General features: G+C 46.3%; 1 protein-coding gene across 2 annotated transcripts in view; it reads left to right on the top strand.

Annotated features, from left to right (window-relative positions):
* The window catches only part of VEPH1 (ventricular zone expressed PH domain containing 1), a 194,730-nt gene that overhangs the window by 42,774 nt on the left and 130,054 nt on the right, over positions 1-21,902 (top strand). For both annotated transcript variants that reach the window (XM_054713669.1, XM_054713668.1), the window contains exons 4-5: positions 5,516-5,682; positions 13,702-13,911. In XM_054713669.1, the coding sequence (XP_054569644.1) occupies positions 5,516-5,682; positions 13,702-13,911 (377 nt within the window). The remainder of the gene's footprint in view (positions 1-5,515; positions 5,683-13,701; positions 13,912-21,902) is intronic.

Below are 21,902 nucleotides of genomic sequence, written 5' to 3'. Positions count from 1 at the left end.
GAAACAAAGTTGTCATCAATTATTCTGAGTTGATTATCCATATGCAAAAGCTTAAGAGACTCTGAAATCAGATTATTAATAAGAGAATTGAGCAAGTTCTGCTGGGTGGAAGATCAACATACAAAAATCAGTTGGCCAGACATATCATAAGGTACAAATGACAGTGGATGAAGGAGGAAAACATATAATTAGCTTAATAAAAAAATTATGTTAATACATGTAAAGGGTTTTTCAGTTGGCTGGGATGCTTGTTTTCCTTAGACTTTTCCTTTTCTAATAATAGACATTTTCTGTTCCTAATCAATGTTACTGGTTTATTATTGTTACTTTTGTTCCTGGTAGGTAAATGTTATACTAGATGCAGAAAAACAAAACTTGACAAACAGCAAAAGGACTCAGATCATGGTGGCTCAAAAATTAGAAATGATCCAGAATACTTCTTAACAAGGACATATAGGATCTGATTGCCTCCCATTTACCTGCCCTTTTTGAATAATAATAATTCAATCTTAAATGCCATCTAAGATTATGGTCTTGGCCCATCCCCAGTGGTCTACTTGTTCAGAAAGACTTGCTGACACTGAGACATCCTAGGAATGAGCCTTCCTAACACCGTGGGACTCTATTATCCAACCAAAAGGTTGGTCATCAATGCATCTTTTGGATTGATTTATGACCAAACGGGGGATGTGTGGATAAAAGGGGCCACATGCTAACCTGACAAGCTCAGGGGAGGCCTGCATGGCAGTCTTACAAACTCAGAGACCTAAAGTAACCACAAAGGATGGTCTGAAATTAAACTTTAACTAAAAGCAGTTATGGTGGGCAGTAACATCCTAGACTGGTATCTTCACTGACAAGGTCAACCTTTACCTTAACTGAGCCTATCTGTCTTTTTGCATCTATAATAACATACCCTTGAAGTGTCTGGGTAACTTGTAGCTTCCTTTTTTTCTGGAGCCCCTGGGGCACAACCAAATGTGTTGGGAACCAGAACAGATACCACAAATTCCTTCATTGTCATGTTAATTGTTCCTTCACTCACCTAAGTATGTGCCCATCATTTTACTTTTTATCCAATCCTAGGGGTTTCCCTGCTTTGCTTTCTCCCACCTCTAATCTATCACCAATGGATTTCATGTAACCCACCTACTCCCTTCCTTTGATTGCAATGTATAAATACAGATGTAACCTGCCATTCTCCAGAGCATTATCTCAATTCATTGAGGTTCTGCTTCCCGGCATATGTCAACAGTTTGGCTCAAATAAACTCACAAAAATTAAAAAAAAAACAAAAAAAAAAAACAGTTGGTTCCTTGATACCAGCAGACAACTGAAAATACATTTCTAAAAAAAAGCTTCCATTTACAATATCAACAACAAATATGGGATACTTAGAAACCAACTTAATGAAAGATACATAAAGTACAACTAATATTATAAAACTTTATAGGAAATTTTTTTTAAAAGTATATATGGATGCAAGGATATATCATGTTCTTCAGTGAGAAGACTCAGTTTCATAAAGTCTATTGTCCCAAATTAGTCTATACATTCAATGTATACAAAAAATAAAATCCTACCCTAGTTTTTTGAGGAAGTTGATAAAGTTATGGTAAATTTTATGTAAAGGGGCCAAAAAGAATTGGAAGTAGAAGGTGAAGAAATTTGCCCTGTGAGATATAATGATCTATATATACAAAAGCCTAAGCAATCGTCCAACCATTCTACCGCCTGACAGGTAGTTATGACATGCATTGACCACCAGGGGGCAGACTATCAATGCAGGAGCTGCTGAGCTGCAGTGATTTGGCAGCTGAGGTTCTGGGGTGATGCACCCGAAACCAGAGAGGAGGGAGCCCAATTTCAGGGTGTATCACCCGAGAACTGCCCTCTTGCAATCCGGGACCCCTCACGGGATGTCGGAGAGCCAATTTCAGCCCGATTTCCACAGGCCAGGCCAAGGGACCCAGTGGTGCATGAATTCATGCACCAGGCCTCTAGTTTATTATAAAGTTCATTGTAATTTTAAAAATTGTAATTGGTAAAGGTATGATAAATACCCAGAAACAAACCCAGACACGTGGGAAACCTTATTTTGGAAAAAGCTATTACAAACCAGAAGAGAAACAATTTGATGACTACTTAATAGATGGACCTGGGACCATGGTTTAAAATAAACATGCAAAAAATATATATAATTAGATCCCTTCCTCATATGTACAAAAGTAAAGTCCAGATGAATTAAAGACAAATATAAAAACAAAACCATAATGCTTTTAGGAGAAAATATAGAAAAAAAATTTTTATGTACTTAAGGTAGAGAAAGATTTCTCAATAATAGCAAAAATAAACTATAAAGAAATTTTTAAAATCAACTAGATTAAGACTGCAACTTTAAAACTGATAAATAATTGGTGTCTAGATTAAATAAGGAATGTCTACAAATCAATAAGAAAACACAAACATCCCAATCCAAAATAGGCAAAGGATATGAATGACCAAATCATGGGAGAGGAAATGACCTATAAACATATAAAAAGGGGTGTGCCCAGCCTCACAGGAGTAATTAAGGAAATGAAAATTAAAACAACAAAAATAATGAGATATCATCTCACACCCCATCAGAGTGGGAAAAAGGGAGGTCTGTCAAGACCAAACGTTGGCAAGGATGTAGAGCAACAAAAACGTGCTGCTGGTGGGTGTATAAGTTGTTAAGATCATGTTGGTAGGTAGAATGATGTCCCCCCCAAAGATGTCCACATCTGATTCCCCATAACCAGTGAACATGGTATGTTTTATTGCACTGAAGATGGAATTGAGGGTGTTATATAAGTTAAGGAGAAAATCCTAGATTATCCAGATGGGCTCAATGTAAATCACAAGGATGTTTGAAAGTGGAAGAGAGAGGCAGAAAAGAGAATCAGAGAAAGAGGTGTGATAAGGGAAGCCGGGTCAGAGAGATGCCATGTTGATGACATTGAAGATGGAGGAAGGGGACCCCAAACCAAAGAATTCTGGTGGTGTCTAGAAGCTAGAAGAGCCGAGGAAACATATTCCCTCCTACAACCTTCAGAAAGGAACCCAGCCCCTTCCAACACCTGACCATTAGCCCAGTGAGACTCACATCAGCCTTCTGCACTGTAGAGATGTCTGATAATAAATGTGTGTTGTTTTAGACTACTAAGTTTTTGGTAATTTCTTATGGCAGCAATAGAAACCTATTACAACCACTTTTCAAATAAATTTTAGGAGATCTAGAAACTTTCCCAGGGACACACCCACTGCTTTGCTACTTAATTATATGGTCTAGGGACCATCAGCATCACCTTCAAAGTTAGTAGAAATTTGGATTCTCAAGCACTACCCTCAACCTGCTGAATCACTATCTGTGTTTTAACAAGTTGCCCAGGTGATTGAGCTCCAAAGCAACCCCCTGAGCATCCTCCCACTTATAGACAAAGAAATAGGTATAAAAATTACAGCACTATTGGTAAAAGCAATTAATAATAATAATATATCTTTCAACCATAGAGCGTGTGAATAAATTGTTGCACATTTATATAATGGAATACCACACAGCTGTAAGAATAAATGGAGAGTTCCTTGGAGATAAAACAATTAAGTAATGTCGAATGGGGGAAAGCTGTGTTGCAAAGAAATATGTTCAATATGATACTATGATATAAAACTTAAAGCATGCAAAACAATACTATAAAATGCTTATTGATACATATACATGCAATTAAAGTGAAAAAAACTTTCATGAAGATGATAAATACTAATTTCAGGATGGTGGTTGCCTCTGGGGAGAAAAATAAATGAATGGGATGGGAAGCAATTATGCCATAAGGTTAAATTGTGACAAAACTGGTTGATAGGTGTACCAGTGCTCCTTACAGTATTGTCTAATGACTTTGAATATTTCATAACTTAAAAGAATATACTCATTTATTAATGGAATTTATAGGATTTCTACACCAAAGAGTCTTCATCAGTTTCTAACTAAAAAAAAAAAAAAAGTTCTTATGCATTTACTTTTGTATTCTTTGATTGAAATTCAAGTCAGCTGAAAAATGACTAATCTGGAGTTTTCCCCTTCAAGGCTCCCAGGGAGTATTGTACCAAAAAGCCTTACACCAATTTCCCATCTTGAATTCCAACAACAGCCCCATTCATCATGACCTTGTGCAGAGTTGATCAGTTTGTCTACATAACTACGCTCTCTGATCCAATGTGCTCTGTATAGATTGGGCATTGCATTTAAAATTCCTGATCCTTTAAGGAAAAGCTGTTACTAAAAATAAACAAAATAAAACAATATTTTTCAACGCACACATTTTTTTTTTAAAAAAAAAGAAAGCCTGAATATTTCCAACACCTTATACTCTATGGGCATCTGATTAAAATCTGTTTGAGACCAATTCTGTGAACCACATATGGAAAAAGCAAGGCTCATTATTTATTGTCACTCAAATGCATTGTTTGATCTAAAATCAGCCTTTTATTAAACTTAGTCATTGACATTCTGAAAATGCTGGCCTTCTTTCCTCTATTCTCTTATCTAAATGTCCTTTATATATGAATTTGTCCCCACCATTTAATAAAGGCCTAAATATGTGTAATCACTGCTTATTTGATTCTTTCTGTATATATTTTCTGTATACAAAGCTGAACTTAAAGTAAATAGAGGCAGGAAAATTCTTGTTCAAGAAATCCATAGGAACCAGTTCTCAAGACAGTTATGCACTTGAGAGGATTTTGAGGGGGAAAAATCCATACCGTAAAGTGATAGGCAGATGTTTCCCATATGTTGTTTGCAGATAAATCCCTATAGTTTATACAATATTTTTTTCTTGAGATTTTGCCATTTTAAATCCAGTTGTTCATACATGTCTTTGAGGCAAATCACATGTGACAAACAAGCTGACTCTAAACTTCCCTTGAAATAGTGAAGAAATTAGGGATTTGAATTTGCTTTGCTACTCTCCTAACTTCTCATAAAAATAAGGCCTAGCTTCCATATGTCGGCTGTGTAAGTCATATGCCTGGTATTTCTCAGGAATGTGGACACATTCCTCAGCAACTTTTTTGCTGTCCTTCGTTCTCATGTAGGTTCGTGCTTGTGACACTGCTTAATTTTCACTTAAGCAACATCCAAATGTTCTCATCAGGAATTCTTTATTGGAACCGTTTTCTTCTGAAGGGTGTGGTCTGTCAAAGTTTACTGTCAAAGTTTCCTCTCTCCCCACGGTGCATTACTCAGGAAAATTTTTCATTAGATATAACACTGAGCACATCATAAAATATTCTCTTTTATGGAATTGGCTTAAATGGTGCTTTCACTGTTTTTGGAAATAAACAGCGTAAGGTACCGTTATTTTCGGCAGAAGACTTGGACATCAGCTCGTGCTATGTATTGCATTACGTGCCAAGGTTATTGCATTGCTGGTAATGTTATTTCTAGGGCTCAGGGACTGATAACGTCATCATCCCTTTATTGTTTTCTCAACAGGTAACACCATGTTGTTGAGGGTGTTACCTGCTGTGTATGAAAAGCAGCCTCAGCCAATTAACCGGCACCTGACGGAACTCCTGGCCTTGATGTCGCAGCTGGAGCAGCCAGAGCAGTACCATCTCCTGCGGCTTCTGCACGTAGCCGCAAAGAGAAAGCAACCAGAGGTAAAGAGTACAGTATGCACTTGATGGTCCACACAACCGCGCATGTTTTTGGGCATGTGAACAGGATGTGTACTTCAGGTTAACCCTCTCATATGTCTACACATGTCCACCTTTAAATGAAAACCCTCATCCGCCTTTTCTAGAGTCATAAAAGTCAGGAGGGTGATGGCAGCAGTTGGGTACTGTCTGGGGTTACTCCGCCATGAGAAACAAAACCAATAGGATTTATGTGTGCGTGTATTTTGTTTGTTTGTTTGTTTGTTTGTTTTAAATATATTGTTATTGATTTCAGAGAGGAAGGGAGAGAGGAGAGATAGAAACATCAATGATGAGAGAGAATCATTGATTGGCTGCCTCCTGCATGCCCCCAACTAGGGATCAAGCCCGCAACCCGGGCATGTGCCCTTGATCAGCGTCAAACTTGGGACCCTTCAGTCCACAGGCCGATGCTCTATGCACTGAGCCAAACCAGCTCGGGCTGTGTGTGTGTATTTTTTAAATTTATTATGAGGAATTGGCTTATGCCGTTATTGAACCTGAGGACTCCCACATTCTGCCAACTGCAAGCTGAGGACCCGGGAAAGCTAGTGATGTAGGTCAGGTCTAAGTCTGAAGACCTTAGAAACAAGAGAACTGATTATGTTGAGTTCTAGTCCAAGTCCTAAAGCCTGAGAACCTATGGGCTGAACCCATGTCAACCCAATAAATTCAATTCAAATAAATAAATAAATAAATAAAATAAAATAAATCTGGGGATGACACTGGCTAGATACCTGTCCCAAAGCCATATGGGTTTGTCCACGCTACATCGTAAACTCAGTCTAAATCTCGCCAATGAGATCTTTGTATCTCAATCACTAAAAAATTGAGGCTGTAAGGCTGTTGCTGGTAAATGCGAGTGTCCCCCACACAACCCGCGTGGTTCAGGGTTCAGGTTCAGGGTTCGGGTTCTGGAGGAGGCCGCACACAAATGAAAGAGACTAGACAAGAAAGTATAAAATTGGGAATTGGGGGCCAGGTGAAAGCCCAACTCAAGGGGACGGATAGCCTTGCTATCCTTTTTATTAAGACTATGGGATAAACCCATAGCCTTTAGGCAGGCAATCCCAATAATAGCCAATCAGCAAGAATTTACATAAAACTAACAGGTGGAAGTTGCTTTAGCTGCCATTGTCTCAACTGAACAGTGAGTGGTTGGCTCTGACCTTTCAGAGCTTCAAGGTTGACCAGCCTTCCTGGTTCCTTGTCCACACCTCTCTGCTAGTGAAGACAATGGGCGGCTTCCAACAGGTAAAGCATATGGTGGTTCCAGAGGCCACAGCAGAAGGTGGCGGTCAGAAAGGTGAGCTGGGCAAGAGGAGGAGAATTGATCTGAACACGGAGGAGAGGGTGGAAACAGATTCCTGCAGGTATTGTGGGTGCTGAGTGTGGATCCCAGTAAAAAGAAGAAGCAAGGGTTTGGGAAGCATCCACAGTGATGTGAATGGGCCCTGCCTGAGCCAGGACCCTAACTGGTGGGAAGAAGCTGTGACAGGTGACTCTCCATCACTTTGTTTCCCATCAGTGCTCCACTTCGTGTTAAAGCAGCCCCTCCTTGCCTCGTTCGGCCCTCAGCCCTTCAATAGCTCACCCTTGATTGCTGAGGGGCACAGGCAGTGAGCTAGAGGAGCACCCCGACTCACCTCTGTTAACGAAAAAACCATTGAAACCTGTAAAGAATTTTAGTGAGTTTATTTGAGCCAAAATGTCGACATATGCCGGGAAGCAGAACCTCAATGAATTGAGATAATGCTCCGGAGAATGCAGGGTTACATCTATATTTATACCTTGAAATCAAAGAAAAGGGACGTAGGTGAGTTACATGAAATCCATTGGTGACAGATTAGGGAGGTGGGACAAAGCAAAGCGGGGAAACCTCTGGGATTGGGTGAAAAGTGAAATGATGGACATGTGCTTCTCTTACAGAGATAGATACAGGATACTTTAACGTAATTAACAGTTGACAATTAACTTGATAACAATAACAATGAAGGAATGTCCCGGTGCCATTTGTTGTGCCCTGAGGGGTCCGGGGTAAAAAGGAAGTTACAAGTTACCCAGACATCTCACAGACATCTCACAGATATGTTATCTTAGAGGCAAAAAGGCAAATGGGCTCAGTAAAGATCTAAGTTGACCTTTGTCAGGGAAGATATCAGCCTAGGACATGACTGCCCACTATAACCTGTTTGTAGTTAAATATTTAATTTTCAAACCATCCTTTGTGGTTATTTCAGGTCTCTGAGTTTGCAAGACTGCCACATAGGCCTCCCCTGAGCTTGTCAGGTTAGCATGTGGCTCCTTCCGTTCACACCTCCTCTCTCTTAATTTGTTCCTTAATTAGACAGTGGGCAAAGGGAATGGGAGGAATTCAGAGAAAGGGTTTACTGAGAGAGGAAAGTGAAATACGTGGCAACCATCAGAAATGAGAACTAAGGCTTTCAAGGATAGTCTAGTTCAATTAGTTTCAGATAAAATAGGAAGCTAAAGGAAGAGGTTGTTAACCTTGGGGAATGTGGATGAAAGCAATGCTTTTCTTTCTGCATAAAAGTTGTGCCAATGCTCTGTCACCTGGACGTAAAGTGCTTGGGTTCTCCAATGAGGGCAAAGTGCAGGAATGCCTTCCTCACTACCTACCTTCCGTGACTGGTGATCACCTTGGCTTTCCAGGGATGGGGGGGTCAATAGTTGGCCTGTGAGAAAACATCTTCTCTATGTGCATGAGATTGCAAACATGGCATAGTTTCAACATCAACCATACGTCTGTGAGCTTCCACGTGGCTGGCGGGGCAGGTGGGTGCCCTTCCCCCATCACTGCCCTCTGGGTATCCCTCTCTCAGGACCATCCTTCCTTAGGTGAAGACAGGCAGTTCCTGGTTGGTGATTCATGGCTGAAAGCTCCAGAGAATCCTCCGAGTCTATTTATAGGAACAGGCTGGGTGGTCAATGTTCCAAGTAGCTTTCTGGAGCAAAGTCTGCATTCTTGGCTCCTGAAAATTATGCTGTAGTGGAGCCAATGAAAGGGACAGAATTTAGTAGCACACGTGAGTATATCTGTTATTATCCCCAGGACGTGGGCTTCTAGCCCTAACCGGCAGCAAGTGGCGAGCGAGTTCAGCCCTCCATTGATTAATGTCCAGACCCAGAGGAACTCCTTTTGTGGTCTGGTCCCTAGAGAAGAGAGTAACTTTCTAGGATTTTTCTCTCCGCAGTGTAAAGCATTTCTAGTTACATACCTAGTCCTACAGCACCAAGCACAGCTTCACTAAGCTGACATGACTCAGAGGTCACTTTCGGTATTTAAAATAGATGTCAGTTGCAGAACATTAAGAAGATAGTGTTAAGAGGGCATACATACACACACACACACACACACACACACACACACACACACACACACATGGACACACACACAATAGCTGTACCTTTTATTCTTTGCATTCAAGTTATGGTGCTATGTTTCCAGATGGCCCTACCCACAAGGTGCCTGTGGCTTGGGATGATGAGATGTGTCTACAACACTTCAGTTCAGTGACAAGATACTAACATTGTCAGCAGATTGCTGTGGAAGCAAAAAATCCTATATAATAAAGAGCTAGTATGCTAATTAGACCAAACAGCAGAACAACTGTCCGGACGACCTTCCGGACAAAGCCACGAATTTCGTGCATCGGGCCTCTATTAAAAAATAAAATAAAAGGCAGTGATTAATTCTGCTCAGAAAGAAACAGAGAAGCCAGGAATAGGACCCTTCTCTGGGCAACTCGCTCTACATGGTTCTGGTCTGGACTTGTGCCCCCGACCCTGTTCCCATCCACTGTCCCACCTACAAACACTGTCCAGGTAACTCGCAATCCCTTCTCTGCATATCTCCATCCTGCTTCCAGGGCTTGTACAGGCCTGTTGGCTGGGTCTGTTCTCCCAAGGACAGGCCATGTTAAGTGTGATCCCACAGGCCTGAGGGCTGGCCTAGATGAGCCATGGGCTCATCACAGGTGGGCTGGAATATCCACAGACATGCAAAGAAGACTCCTTGTAGGGCAAAGCCAGGGGTAGGGAGGGGAGGGAGGGGCAAGGAATGGGGGCTAGGGGTCATTTCCCCCTGTTCCTTCTACAAAGGCCACAAATTGCTCCCAGATTGTTATAAAGGCATATGTGTCAGGTAGAAGGAAATAACTTTTTTTTTTTTTTAATAGCTACTGGATATTAGGATGTGGTCTGGGGCCTCCATTTGTACTCTAGCCCCAGGTCCTGCATATGTTAGGACGGCCTGGAGGAAAGGCTTCCCAGAAATAGAGCTATTTGAGGTTGACTTTGCAAGTAAGGGAGTTCTCTGTGTTCAAGCCACTGTGGGTAGTCAGTGGCATGCTGCTGAGTCAGAGGGTTCACGGGGGAAGAGGCGTCAGATCGGCCCATCAGTGAAGACCCTGGAATGCCGTGGCGCTGGGATTCCGGTCGTGGGCTGTGGGAGATCTTTGAAGTCCTGACATGCTCAAATGGGGTTTTAGGACAGTGATTCTGATGGCAGAGAGGAGGCTGAAGAGAGGGGAGAACGACTTTAGGCTGGGAGGCCAGTTTGGAAGCCTTCTCAGTGCTCCATGGAATGGGGCTTATGGCCTGAACCAAGGCCACACCAGCTTGCCCTCTGCCAGCCATCCCTATTGTCTGAGTGGCCCCTCTCTCTCAGCAAAGACAAGCTTCTCTGAGACATGACGCGGGGCCAAAGAGGCAGCATCAAAAAATCCAGACTAAAGCAATGCCCTGCATTTGGAAAATAATATTCTTCCTTATCCAAGAATAACCCATCTGAAGCCCAAAGCACACCTTCCCTAGCACATGTATGATAAACTCTGAGAAATATCTGTCTTTTCTATCACCACCATAATAAACTTTGGATTATCAGGGAACTATAGCAAATAATCAACTTTTATCTAATTGGTAAAATCGGTATCACTTTATTCACATTGTTTGGGCATCACTTATCCTTGCTTCTTTTATGCATTCAATTCTGGTTAGGCCTTGAATCTTCTTCTTTTTTTTTTCTTCTTTTCCTTTTTATTTTTCTTTATGGGGCAACAGACAAAATACACTCTTGTGTGCCTTGGAGGGTATGATGGAATTAAAATGAAATGGGCATGACAGGGAGCACGTGTCACAGAGACCGGGGTGTTCCGGGAATAGGACATGAGCAGCAGGGACAGGGAAACGGAACGTTATAGAATGGGACAGGAAGTGTGTAAGCATTTTCCATTCCTAAAAGCCTCGAGTTAGGTGTGCTGCCCTGACCCGGAGCAGCTGGCCGACACGTCTGCCATGTGTGCCAGGGATCCCTTTTGGCTTCCCCTGAAGGACATACAATCGCTCCCAACGCACAGGCAGCGTTTACTGAACTGTTCATTGCTCTGTGCCAGTTACCAGAACCTAGCCCAGTCCTTTCCTCCAAAGTCCTAGATAGGAATGTAAAGTTTAAATTTACAGGTAGGACAATTTTACTTATCTCACAACTGTCTTCTTTTATGACTCTATCAGTTATGCTGCATATGGCACATGGCAGTATATACGTTTACACATTATGTACAACTAACTATTCAAGTATATGGGAGTGTGTGATTATCCGAATATTACCGTGTACAATAATTTAGACTTGCCTTTCTTTGATGTGTTCCTCCCACTCACCCTCCTAGCCAGGCTCTGTGCTAGGCACTGAGTATACAGTGGTGTACAAAATAGAAATGATTCTTGACCTTGTAGAACTTTTCATCCAGCCTGCAAAACAGACATCTGGACCAGCAATGAGAAGAAAGCGTGAGAAGGACCCACTCAGACCCATTTAGGGTATGATTGGAGCTTCAGCAGCGACACTGGACTGAGAGAAGGAAATTTGAGGAAGGCTTCTTAAGAAATGCACAGCTAATCTGAGGCCTCCAAATGACAGGGAGTTACCCAGCAAAACTGGGGCAATAAGAATTACAGGCAAAGTGAATCACATGAGTAAAATCCCAAATGCAAGAGAAAAGTTAGCAGGTCAAGAAAACTTAAAAAAAAAAAATTTAACTCTTTAAAGACATGATTGAAGTGTGTGATATAAGATGAGATCTGGATGGGGAGAGAGTTGAATAGGTGGCTGAGGAGATACGTCTAGGAAGATGGATAGGAGTCAGTTCAGAAAAGGTAAGCTAAGCCTCCATCCTGAGAGCAATGGCAAATCAGTGAGGTATTGCAAGCAGGGAAGGATCACCGTTGTGGCCACATTTGGGGAAGGGATTGGACAGACAAGACTGAAGGCAGAGAGAAAGCTTAGGAAGCTGTTAGGATAACCCAAATGCAGGGTGATTGGATCAGTGGTCTCAACTTACATGTCCCTGCTGAGAGAGGACTTCCCTGACCCCCAGACTAAATTAGGACTCTGGGGCAGTCTCACAGCATGGAATTTTCCCTACATGAAATTTATTACTAAATTTATTATATGCATTTCTGTTGCATTTTTTATTTTGCTAAATGTCTCCTTTTCTAGGTAATGCATTATTCCATGAAGGCCTGTTGTACTCATTAGCAACTGTAATGCCAGCATCTAGAACAGTACCTTGCAAATAAGAAGGATTCAGTAAATATTTGTGAATGAGTGAGTGGATAGATGAATGGAAATGAGGGGAGTGGACAGATCTGTGGGATACTTGGGAGATGGAATCAATAGGACTGGATGATTGAGGCTGCTGATAAGGGAAAAAGTCAGTCATCAAGAATGAGTCTCGGATTTCTGGCTTGAGTTTCCAAGCAGATAAAGGTGTCACTTACAGAGAAAAGAGACACTTGTGGCTAAGAGGTGGGAAAAGCGGGTTTGAGGCAGGGGGCGGATTGTGATTCAGCATATTGAGTTGTGCATTGGATTCAGTTTTAATAACAGAAGCTACATTCCAAATCTATTTTACAAAAAAAGTAACAAATCAAAAAGGCAAACCAACAACAAAAGAAATAGGTATGTAGAAGGATGGATGAACAAATAGTTTTGACTTTTACTGTTGTTTTCCACAGGCTGTCCTTTGTGATTATCTTATTTTAGCAGACAAAACAATTTGTTAAATTATCAGTATGCAATATGTCTGTGTATTAACATAGTGAATTTATTCCACACAAAAATTCACATTTTCATTAATATGAAGTATTGCATCTTTATATTCATAAAGGAATTAAAATACAGAAAAAATATTAGTCTATTGGGAATATAGTAGAAATTATTTTACTTTCATAATTTTTTATCTTACTACATTTTTTTAATCAAAATGGAAAATTGAAAAAAACGTGGGACCTCTCTTCTGCTTTCTTATTTTTATTTTTAAATGTTTCCAAACCAGCCCAGCCGGTGTGGCTCAGTGGTTGAGCAAAGACACATGCACCAAGAGGTCACGGGTTTGTTTCCCTATCAGAGCACATGCCCGGGTTGCAGGCTTAATCTCCAGTAGGCGGTGTGCAAGAGGCAGCCAATCAATGTTCTCTCTCATAGATGTTTCTATCTCTCCCTTTCTCTTCCTCTCTTTCTAAAAATCAATGAAAACATATTTAAATGTTTCCAAATCCTATTTCTCCAATTTGAAGGCTTTGATTAAAGTCATCAAGGATCTCTTACATACTTTGTCTTTTAAATTATAGCTCTCTTTGTGGTTTGAAGGAAAACATAACACTTCTGATGAGGACATAACACATCAAAACTTGATTTATGAACAGTGGCATCTAAGCGCTTATAAACTTTACTCTTTAATAGCACAGCACAGATTAAAAGAAAAAGAAACTGAAGACTCTGTAATTTTATTGCAAATTTAAAATTTCAGACTTGGGAGATTTGCTTTAGTTCCAACAAGGGTAATAATCTCAGAATGTGCTGAGTTCAGATGTAATACAAAAAATATATATTAGACTGAATCTGATTTAATTAATTGCCCTCCTTGTTTCTCTTGGTTCCCCCTTCTCCTTTCTCTTTTGTAGGTGGTTCAGAAGTGTATTCCTTTCTTAATCGGGCATTTGAAGGACTCAACCCATAGTGACGTCATCCTAAACATCCTCATAGAGATCGCAGGCTATGAACCAGTGGCTTTGAACAGTTTCCTTCCGATGCTGAGAGAGATTGGTGAGAGATTCCCCTACCTCATTGGACAGATGGCGAGGATTTATGGAGCTGTTGGGCATGTGGATGAAGTAAGTTTGGCTTTTTATTCTCTCTCTCCATTTCCTTAAATTCCACTGGCACTCAATCCATTGAAGCTCTATGACTTACACATTCTTCATGGGACTTCTGAGAGTTCTCATTTCTTTTTGAACCTTTTGCATGGACAGTGGCCTCTGTGTCAAGGCCACATTATATAGCAGGGCTACGTGGAAGGTTCAGGAAGTGAGGATTTCATTGCTGGAGTGGCACCTGAGGAAGAGAAGGGTTAAAATGTGGAGAGCAGTATGGCAGATTCAAGACCACCTTATAATTACAAAACCAATAAAGGAGTTTCATTTTATTCTGGTCACAGTTCTGCTTAACCCAGGAGACCATCAGTAAGCACAGAGACTCCCTATCTATCTATATAAAAGCCTAAGCGACTGGAAAGCCAGAACGACCAGAAAGACCAGTTGCCATGACGTGCACTGACCACCAGGGGGCAGACACTCAACACAGGAGCTGCCTCGTAGTGGTTAGTGCTCTCCCACAGCCAACCTTTTGCGGCTGGCCAACCTCCCCTGATCCCTTCCCCCATCTGGCAGGTCCCACTGGCAGCCAGAAGGAAGGCCCCGATCAGTCCTGATCACCAGCCAGGCCTAAGGACCTCACCTGTGCACCAATTTCATGCACCAGACCTCTAGTTATTAATGAAAGCCCATGGCTATCCTGTCAATAGGGACCTGGATGCAGTATGCTTTGCGCCCTCTGGATGAGGTTACTTGGGAGAGTGAAATAAACATCTGTGGATGTTAAAAGTCCTAGCCTAAATATTTGCATGATGGAATCTTTTAGCAGGGACCACAGGATGCCATCAGAGCTCGTTGGGATTAGGTGACTAAGAAAGAATTTCCCGAAGTTCAAGTTCTGAAGGGTGTGTGCATGCATGTATACACACACATACATGTATATGTCTGATGATTTTATATTGGGATTTAGGATCTTTATCTTTTTATTTATTTTTTTTTATTTTTTTTTTTTATTTTCTTTATTGATTAAGGTGTCACATATTTGTCCTCATCCCCCCATTCCCATCCCACCGCTCTCCCCACGCATGCCCCAATCCCCTGTTGAACTTAACCGTTGGATAGGCTTATATGCATGCATACAGGTCCTTTGGTTGAACTCTCCCCCTCCCCCCACCCTCCCCCCACCCTCCCCCTATCCTCCCTCTGAGGCCCGATAGTCCGATCGATGCCTCCTTGCTTCTGGTTCTGTTCTTGTTCCTCAGTCTATGTTGTTCATCATTTCCTCTAGATGAACGAGATCATATGTCACTAGATATATACTAATAAGAACTGAATGTGAGACGAGCAATAATATTTATGCTGACAGGCAAATGAATCAATCTGTAGCGAGCTTCCCCCTGGACCAACAGTTCTTTTGAGACCCAATTTCGATGTCCAGTAGTTCCTTATGTGTACATGTCAGCACTGACCCCTCAGCTCTGGATGGTGGACAAATGGTGGTAACGGAGGTCCGACTCCCTCTGGTTTGGTCTCGGCCGAACCCAGGGGCACGGCGTCACCCGGACTAAGGGGCACGTGGCCTCACCCATACCCAAGGGGCGCACGGCCTCACCCGGACCCAGGATCTGGCTTCACCTGGACCCAGGGACGCTTGGCCTCTCCCAGACCCAGGGCCACTTGGGCTCACCCGGGCCTAGGTGCACGAGGCCTCATCCGGATCCAGGGACGCATGGTCTCACCCGGACCCAGGGACGCTTGGCCTCTCCCAGACCCAGGGCCACTTGGGCTCACCCGGGCCTAGGTGCACGAGGCCTCACCCGGATCCTGGGACACATGGTCTCACCCGGACCCAGGGACGCTTGGCCTCTCCCAGACCCAGGGCCACTTGGGCTCACCCGGGCCTCGGTGCACGAGGCCTCACCCGGATCCAGGGACACATGGTCTCACCCAGACCCAGGAACGTTTGGCCACTCCCAGACCCAGGGCCACTTGGGCTCACCCGGGCCTAGGTGCACGAGGCCTCACCCAGATCCAGGGACACATGGTCTCACCCGGACCCAGGGACGCTTAGCCTCTCCCAGACCCAGGGCCACTTGGGCTCACCCGGGCCTAGGTGCACGAGGCCTCATCCGGATCCAGGGACGCATGGTCTCACCCGGACCCAGGGACGCTTGGCCTCTCCCAGACCCAGGGCCACTTGGGCTCACCCGGGCCTAGGTGCACGAGGCCTCACCCGGATCCAGGGACACATGGTCTCACCCAGACCCAGGAACGTTTGGCCACTCCCAGACCCAGGGCCACTTGGGCTCACCCGGGCCTAGGTGCACGAGGCCTCACCCAGATCCAGGGACACATGGTCTCACCCGGACCCAGGGACGCTTAGCCTCTCCCAGACCCAGGGCCTCTTGGGCTCACCCGGGCCTAGGTGCACGAGGCCTCATCCGGATCCTGGGATGCATGGTCTCACCCGGACCCAGGGACGCTTGGCCTCTTCCAGACCCAGGGCCACTTGGGCTCACCCGGGCCTAGGTGCACGAGGCCTCACCCGGATCCAGGGACACATGGTCTCACCCAGACCCAGGAACGTTTGGCCACTCCCAGACCCAGGGCCACTTGGGCTCACCCGGGCCTAGGTGCACGAGGCCTCACCCAGATCCAGGGACACATGGTCTCACCCGGACCCAGGGACGCTTAGCCTCTCCCAGACCCAGGGCCACTTGGGCTCACCCGGGCCTAGGTGCACGAGGCCTCACCCGGATCCAGGGACGCCTGGTCTCACCCGGACCCAGGGACGCTTGGCCTCTCCCAGACCCAGGGCCACTTGGGCTCACCCGGGCCTAGGTGCACGAGGCCTCACACGGATCCAGGGACGCATGGTCTCACCCGGACCCAGGGACGCTTGGCCTCTCCCAGACCCAGGGCCACTTGGGCTCACCCGGGCCTAGGTGCACGAGGCCTCACCCGGATCCTGGGACACATGGTCTCACCCGGACCCAGGGACGCTTGGCCTCTCCCCGACCCAGGGCCACTTGGGCTCACCCAGGCCTAGGTGCACGAGGCCTCACCCGGATCCAGGGACACATGGTCTCACCCGGACCCAGGGACGCTTGGCCTCTCCCAGACCCAGGGCCACTTGGGCTCACCCGGGCCTAGGTGCACGAGGCCTCACCCGGATCCAGGGACACATGGTCTCACCCGGACCCAGGGACGCTTGGCCTCTCCCCGACCCAGGGCCACTTGGGCTCACCCGGGCCTGGGTGCACGAGGCCTCACCCAGATCCTGGGACACATGGTCTCACCCGGACCCAGGGACGCTTGGCCTCTCCCAGACCCAGGGCCACTTGGGCTCACCCGGGCCTAGGTGCACGAGGCCTCATCCGGATCCAGGGACGCATGGTCTCACCCGGACCCAGGGACGCTTGGCCTCTCCCAGACCCAGGGCCACTTGGGCTCACCCGGGCCTAGGTGCACGAGGCCTCATCCGGATCCAGGGACACATGGTCTCACCCGGACCCAGGGACGCTTGGCCTCTCCCAGACCCAGGGCCACTTGGGCTCCCCCAGGCCTAGGTGCACGCGGCCTCACCCAGATCCAGGGACACATGGTCTCGCCTGGACCCAGGGGTGTGTGGGCTCTCCCAGACCCAGGGGCGCTTGGCCTCGCCCGGGCATGGGATCCAGCGTCATCCGGGTCCAGGGGCACTTGGCCTCACCCGGACCCGGAGTCCGGCCTCACCTGGACCCAGGGGCATGTGGCCTCACCTAGACCCAGGGACGTGAGGCCTCACTTATACCCAGAGGCGTGTGACCACACCCGAGCCCAGAGGCGCGCAAACCCGCCCGCACCTGGGCCTCAGCGGGGCCCCGTCTTCCCGATCCCAATTCCTGCCGGTCAATCCCCCCTCAGCAATTCCCCTGGCCATCCTTCCAGAGCTCCAGTATGGCTGCTGCAGAACTCGTCGGGCGGCGGCTCGGCGAAGCTCCGGTGCACCCGGTGCATGGCGGTGGGCCAGTCTGGCGTCGCTGCGTCGGCCCTTGGGTCTGCATCGGTGGCCGGTCGCCGAGCATGCGCACCTGGCCGCTTCCGGGGCGTTGAGATTCTTGACGGACTCAGAGGTCAGCAAGCGCGGAGTCTCCCACCCCATGTCTCATAGGGGCTCGTCTGTCCGTGCTTGGCTGCCAGTGGAGCCATCCCCTCAGCCAGAGACCGCCGGGGGAACTGTGCCGAGCACGTTCCAGGCCGCTGTTGTATCGCCTGAGCCATAGTTCTTTTGTGTCGCCTGAGCCGTAGTTCTTAAAGTGTGGTCTTTGGGTCACCGGCATCAGCATCATCCCACATACCCCTCTTTTATTCTAGTTGTATAGCATCTACTCAGCCAGCCCTATGGTGGTCTTGGATGGTGTCTGCTCTGCTCTCTTGTCGTAGTCTCAAAGTTGTTGTGGTAGGTAACAATCAGGCTTCCGCCCTATGCCTCCATCTTGGTCCTCCTTTGTATAGTTAAGTCTTGATTGTTGTTGGTGTCACTGGGGGGGCTCTCTTTGTCTATAAAGGAAGAGTTGCTGTGCAGGAGACACGTTTATGGGCCGAGTCTTGGTGCAGCAAAGCTTTGGCGCTCACTGAATATTCCCGTTGAATGTGTCCCTTATGCACGTGGTTGAAATCTGGTGTCATCTCCCTCAGACCACTAGATGCCCTCGTTTCTGGGTCTCCAATGGGGTGTAGATCAGCTACTGCCTTAGGCACTCAGCAAGGATTACAGCAAAAACTGTAGTTTCTTCCTCCTGTCTGAGTGGCCCTGGAGCAGTCCGACTAGAACAGCAGATCATCTGGTCCGCTGCCAGAGGGCAGGCCACCCACATGTATAAGCCGTTGCTTGGGGCGCAGGTGTGCCTGCAAGACTTGCGGGGCAGGTCTTCAAAATGTGCGGGGCGGGTCCCAGGGCGGGGCGGGGTCTCAGGGCGCCAACAGGCTATGGTGCGGCGAGCCGCGATGTCTGTGAGTCTGGTCCTTCTGCCTTCCACGTATCTAAGTCCCCTCGTTCCGCACTCCAGCGCAGCAAACACTGATTGCTGGGCGCACCTCTGCAAGAGTCCCGCCTCTCCCCGCAGGCATCGGGGTCTCCCGGGGTTCGCCAGAAGATGGGTTTCAGGGTGATGGAGAGCTAATCTCCCTTAGGTTTGGAACAAAAGCCCCTTTCCCCCGCCACCAGCCAGACCCACGCGCCTCCACACCTCATCCCCTCCGATTTCGCTGGGTGCGAGGCAACAGAACAGCCTTTAACCTCCGCCGCTATCTTTTTCAAACTTCTCAATTTGTACTTCTTAATCCCTTCATTTCAGTCAACTTTACTGAAGTCTAGCGCCGCCGGGAGGTACAGGGAAAGGGCGCCTGGGCCTCCGTCCGGTGCGCGGTGCGCGCGTCCCGCGGAACCAGGCGCGCGAGGGCCGCGCGGCTGGGACGGGCGCTGGGCGGCCGCCGAGCTCCAGGCACCGCCATCGCCGCGTTCCTGACGTCGCCGCCGCGGCGTCCCCCCAATTTATACTTCTTAATCCCTTGAATTCAGTCAACTCTACTGAAGTCTAGCGCCGCCGGGAGGTGCACGGAGAGGGCGCCCGGGCCTCCGTCCGGTGTGCGGGGCGCGTGGCCCGCGACACCAGGCGCGCGGGGGCTGCGCGGCGGGGACGGGTGCTGGGAGGCCGCCGGGCTCCGGGCGCCGCCGCTGCGGCGGCGTTCCCAGCGTCCCGGGCCGGGCGGCCTGCGGGGGCGGCGGAGTTGCGAAAGTGAGTGAGTTTCCCAGGGTTTCGCCCGGAATGGGGTTCAGTGCAATCGGAGCCGGCGCTCAGCGCACTCCGGAGCCTTTATCTCCTTCCTGCCGGTGAACGCCGGCCAGGCCATCAGCCGCCCCCTCCTCTCCGGTTCCATCCTCCCCGCAGGCGCGTGTGCTTGTGTCTCCGCCCGTTTCTCCATACCTCAGGCTTTTACGGCTTCCCCGACTGTCCCCGTGGCCCTCTCCTTCTCCCCAGCTGTGGGCACCTCAGTCCACCAACTTTCCTGTGGTTCTGGACGATGTCCGTTCTGACCTCTAGTTGTATTTTTGAAATTGTTGTGCCCGGCTGCAGGTTAGGTGTTTCACCTATGCCGCCATCTTGGTTTCTCCTCGGATCTTTATCTTTTTAAATAAAAGCAAATATATAATTGATAGAGGGAAGCTTTTACTTTTACCCACTGATATATAATAGTTTCCTATAAGATAAAAGAAATTTCTATAGTTCATCAACTCAACCTCTTGACTCTACACAGGAGAAAGTTAAAAACGGGAAAAGCGAGGTGACTTATGCAGACCGAGTTGGCTGGTGACTCAATTGGAATTAGATCTTTGGTATTCTTTGATATTTTTTTTCAGATGTTGTGTCCAAATGGATCTTTGGTTCTGCTGAGTTTATAGAGAGCCTGGTGAATGCCAGGCTTCCTCGTGGTGCAGGGCTTTCTCCTCGAGTTTCCCCAGAGAAGGTGGGAGAGCTGAGCTCCCAAGCAGCCGGCACATGTCAACGTGAGGGTGGATCTTGTAAAAGGATTACTTTGGTAGGGACATGCTGCTTAGTCTAATCCCTCTCTGTCCATTACTGTTGGGAGTGTCTCACGCCTGCCACAATCTGTCTTCTGGTAACACTTTCCCGTGCCGTCGTCACCTTTGCTGCCAGAACCGGCTCAAGTGCCCAAGTGCTTGAAGGCTAACTTCAGCTGACAGCTGTTTGATTGGATCTGCTGATCTTGCAGATTTTTTTTCACGGACTGAAAAATGCAGCCTCTGGTGTAGAAGGCCCTGGAATCTTTAGAAAGTGTACATTTCCTGTGCTTTGACGGTGTTCTTTTTGGCACAAATATACTCATGATTCATTCAAGTGTAGTAATGCACACTGGAAATGACTAAACTTCCCACAGAAAAGGTGATCTATATATATTAAAAAAAAAAAAAACACAACACTAGCCACATAACAATTATGTCACTATAGGTTTTCTCTGACCTAAGGCAAACCTGAGAATGGTCTATTAGGTAATATTGTGTGACACCAGGTGGGAGCAGGAAGAAAGGATCCAAATAACTTTAAGAATCACTTATTTCAGAATTCAGAATATCAAAATATTCTCCTCTCTCTCTCTCTCTCTCTCTCTCTCTCTCTCTCTCTTTATCCCTCTCTCCTTCTGTCTGCCACCACCACCCTCTCATTCTCATGTGCCGGTGAACACATTTATGTTGGAGGGAGAAAATATTTATTTTCCAGTGGTTCTGATTCAGCTTTCCAGTAGAGAACGATTGTAGAGGAAATAATTCCAAATTCTAAAATCAAACAGTTAATGGCTGCTTATGCTACTATACTTATTCTTGAAACATCTGAACTTTAGCATTCTTTAAAGTTAAAAGGAGTTTCTAAAGGTGATATTTAGGTATTAGAAACCAATAACAAGGGCATTATTCCTGAGTAAAGGAGCCTTGCTGACAATTATAGGTAATCTTCTCAGGCTGATGCTAAATGGAATGAAATAAAGGAATCAAAGAAATTCAGAGCCAGAGGGAGGTAAAGCAGTGTAAAACATTACTTTTAAGAAAAGAGACCCAGAGAAATAAAATGACTCAACAATCAGCAACATACACATTCATTGTCCTCCATCATTCTTTCTGCCCTGTTCTCTCAATTAGCTGGGCACATGGCCTCCTGAATCCAGACTATATGTTCCAGCCCACAGCTTTCTGCCTGAATCCAGACTATATGTTCCAGCCCACAACTTTCTGCCCTTAGTAAAGGAGCCTTGCTGACAATTATAGGTAATCTTCTCAGGCTGATGCTAAATGGAATGAAATAAAGGAATCAAAGAAATTCAGAGCCAGAGGGAGGTAAAGCAGTGTAAAACATTACTTTTAAGAAAAGAGACCCAGAGAAATAAAATGACTCAACAATCAGCAACATACACATTCATTGTCCTCCATCATTCTTTCTGCCCTGTTCTCTCAA

Source organism: Eptesicus fuscus, chromosome 3 (genome assembly GCF_027574615.1).
Source record: "Eptesicus fuscus isolate TK198812 chromosome 3, DD_ASM_mEF_20220401, whole genome shotgun sequence".
Lineage (NCBI taxonomy): Eukaryota > Metazoa > Chordata > Mammalia > Chiroptera > Vespertilionidae > Eptesicus > Eptesicus fuscus.
The sequence above is the reverse complement of the archived record's forward strand: the minus strand, read 5'-3'. Positions and strand labels throughout refer to the sequence as shown.